The sequence below is a fragment of the Etheostoma cragini genome, chromosome 7 (assembly GCF_013103735.1).
Source record: "Etheostoma cragini isolate CJK2018 chromosome 7, CSU_Ecrag_1.0, whole genome shotgun sequence".
Taxonomy (NCBI): Eukaryota; Metazoa; Chordata; class Actinopteri; order Perciformes; family Percidae; genus Etheostoma; species Etheostoma cragini.
Genome location: NC_048413.1, coordinates 27136362 through 27138733, shown reverse-complemented (window position 1 = coordinate 27138733; position 2372 = coordinate 27136362). Strand labels below are relative to the sequence as shown.

Genomic DNA, 2372 nt, shown 5'->3' with positions numbered 1-2372 from the left:
ATGTGTAGGGTATTTGATGTGTAGGGTATTTGATGTGTAGGGTATTTGATGTGTAGGGTATTTGATGTGCAGGGTATTGGATGTGTAGGGTATTTGATGTGTAGGGTATTTGATGTGTAGGTTATTTGATGTGTAGGGTATTGGATGTGTAGGGTATTTGATGTGTAGGGTATTTGATGCGTAGGGTATTTGATGCGTAGGGTATTTGATGCGTAGGGTATTTGATGTGTAGGGTATTTGATGCGTAGGGTATTTGATGCGTAGGGTATCTGTGTGACGAAGGCGGGCGAAGAATCATGTTTGCAAGGGCTCAAGAGCACCTTTGGTCCGTATAGGGGCTTGAACCACAACCCTCCGGTTCCCAACCCAACCCCCTACGGACTGAGCTACTCCCCCCCCCCCCCCCCCCCCCCCCCCCCCCCCTCCCGCGTTGTGGTCTACTGAAGTACACTGTGGGGTACATCGTATGTACACCTACATTAGCAGTGCATTGTGGGTGTTTTATAGTGGACTACACAGTGAATGAAATTAACCGCGGGTGATTCGAACCCAACTACAAAATGGCCAACGCGCCGGGTGGTGCAAGGGCTCTGTGAAAGGTAACGGTTTCTAAACACGGCCATTTTGTTTTTGCGTCTGCTTTACGTCCAACGCGTCCATTTTGTGCCCGATGCAGAGAACATTCCAGAGAAGTGGACTCCCGAGGTCAAGCACTTCTGTCCCAACGTGCCCATTATTCTCGTGGGGAACAAGAAAGACCTGAGGAACGACGAGCATACACGTCGAGAGCTGGCCAAGATGAAACAGGTCAGTGGTTCAGGTCTTTCACTCGCTGGAGCTCATTCAGATGCGGGTGCAGGTCTCCAGTCTGGGGAGTTACGTACACACACAGGTCACCCAATCGGGAGTACATTTCCAGAATTATAGCCTGGTGTCGGTGCACGATCCGTTCTGCGCATGTGCAATATGTTTGCGCATTCGCAGATGATGTCATGATGAACGCGGATTTACGACTCTTCGCGATCTGTTGCCATAGACGGTTAAAGAAAGTCTGTTAGCCTCCACCGGAAAGCTAACGTTAGCTTAGCTAACAGCTAATTCGGCTAACCGCTAGCTGAGACAGCATGTAAAAGACCCTCAAAAGTTAAAATAACCGTTTAAATATATAACAGCTGTTACGTCAGTTCTACTTTACTTGAAATACAATCACTCACTACTTGTCTTTTATTATTACTGTAAAGTCTTAATTTAGCTGGAGCTGCTTTTCCCGCTGTTTAGTTTGAGTAACGTTGTTTTAGGCTGAATCAAGCTGTCAGCTAGCGGTTAGCTGAATTAGCTGTTAGCTAAATTAGCGTTGTTAGCTTTCCGGTGGAGGCTAACGGTAGACCGCTGCTGTGGAACAGATCGTGCCGTGCCGTAAATCCTCGTACATCATGATATCAACTGCATTGTAGTAACTGCATGTAGTAACGTGGCCCCGCCCACGTTACTACATTTTCCTACATAACATTATTTTTTACAGCGAGAGTAAAATCCTGAGATGAGAGCAAAAAAACTGCATTGAGAGCAAAGACTTAGGTTTTGGGAGAAACACTTTTTTTTGCTGAGAGAAACACATTTTTTTCATTAATTTTGGGGCGTCTCATTCAATATTATAGCATTGTAAAACAAATGGAAGTGTTTTTGAAATAGTATTGAGTAAAAGTTGACATATTCCAGTCTGTGATTATCATCAACATCCATTCCTTTAATTTTAGTCTCAATAATTCCTAATTTCTGCTTTTCTAACTCAAACATTAGGGATAATTTCCTATAAATGAGGTTTATTGACCATACATTCTAAAAATAACTGTCAAACTAGAGTTAATAAGTTCGTGTTACGTGGTGTTGAAAATCTAAAAAAAACGAATATTGAAAAAAGGTTTTAAAAGTGATGAAAAAAGGGCCAAAAAAATTAAAAACATCAATACAAAGTGTCAACAAAAGTGTCGGTTTTCAACGTAGACGGGAAGACAACACGAGGGTTAAAATAACAAAAGATGACTTCTTTTTTTTTTTTTTTTAAAGAGAGAAAAAGATCTAATTGACTAATACAGAATATATCAATTAGTGAATATCCCAAAAAATAATGACAAATGCACAGATATTTGACTGTGGACTTTTATCCAAAACAGGAGCCGGTGAAGCTGGACGAGGCGAGGGACATGGCTAACCGCATCAGCGCCTTCGGCTACCTGGAGTGCTCGGCCAAGACGAAGGACGGCGTGCGGGAGGTGTTCGAGATGGCCACCAGGGCGGCGCTGCAGGCCAAGAGGCGAGGCAAGAAGGGCGGCTGCCTCCTGCTATAGAGGGTCAGCTCACACGGGATTGGG

General features: G+C 43.9%; 2 protein-coding genes across 2 annotated transcripts in view; one reads left to right on the top strand and one right to left on the bottom strand.

Moving 5' to 3' along the window:
• tpk2 (thiamin pyrophosphokinase 2) overlaps positions 1 to 2372 on the bottom strand; it is a 34151-nt gene that overhangs the window by 18715 nt on the left and 13064 nt on the right. The window contains exon 9 of the transcript XR_004657180.1: positions 2019 to 2030. The gene's annotated coding sequence lies outside the window, so the exon portion shown is untranslated. The remainder of the gene's footprint in view (positions 1 to 2018; positions 2031 to 2372) is intronic.
• Positions 1 to 2372, top strand: part of rhoaa (ras homolog gene family, member Aa) — a 3763-nt gene extending 1391 nt beyond the window's left edge. Inside the window, exons 3-4 of the mRNA XM_034875879.1 lie at positions 677 to 807; positions 2175 to 2372. Of these exons, the coding sequence (XP_034731770.1) occupies positions 677 to 807; positions 2175 to 2348 (305 nt within the window). The 3' untranslated portion in view covers positions 2349 to 2372. The remainder of the gene's footprint in view (positions 1 to 676; positions 808 to 2174) is intronic.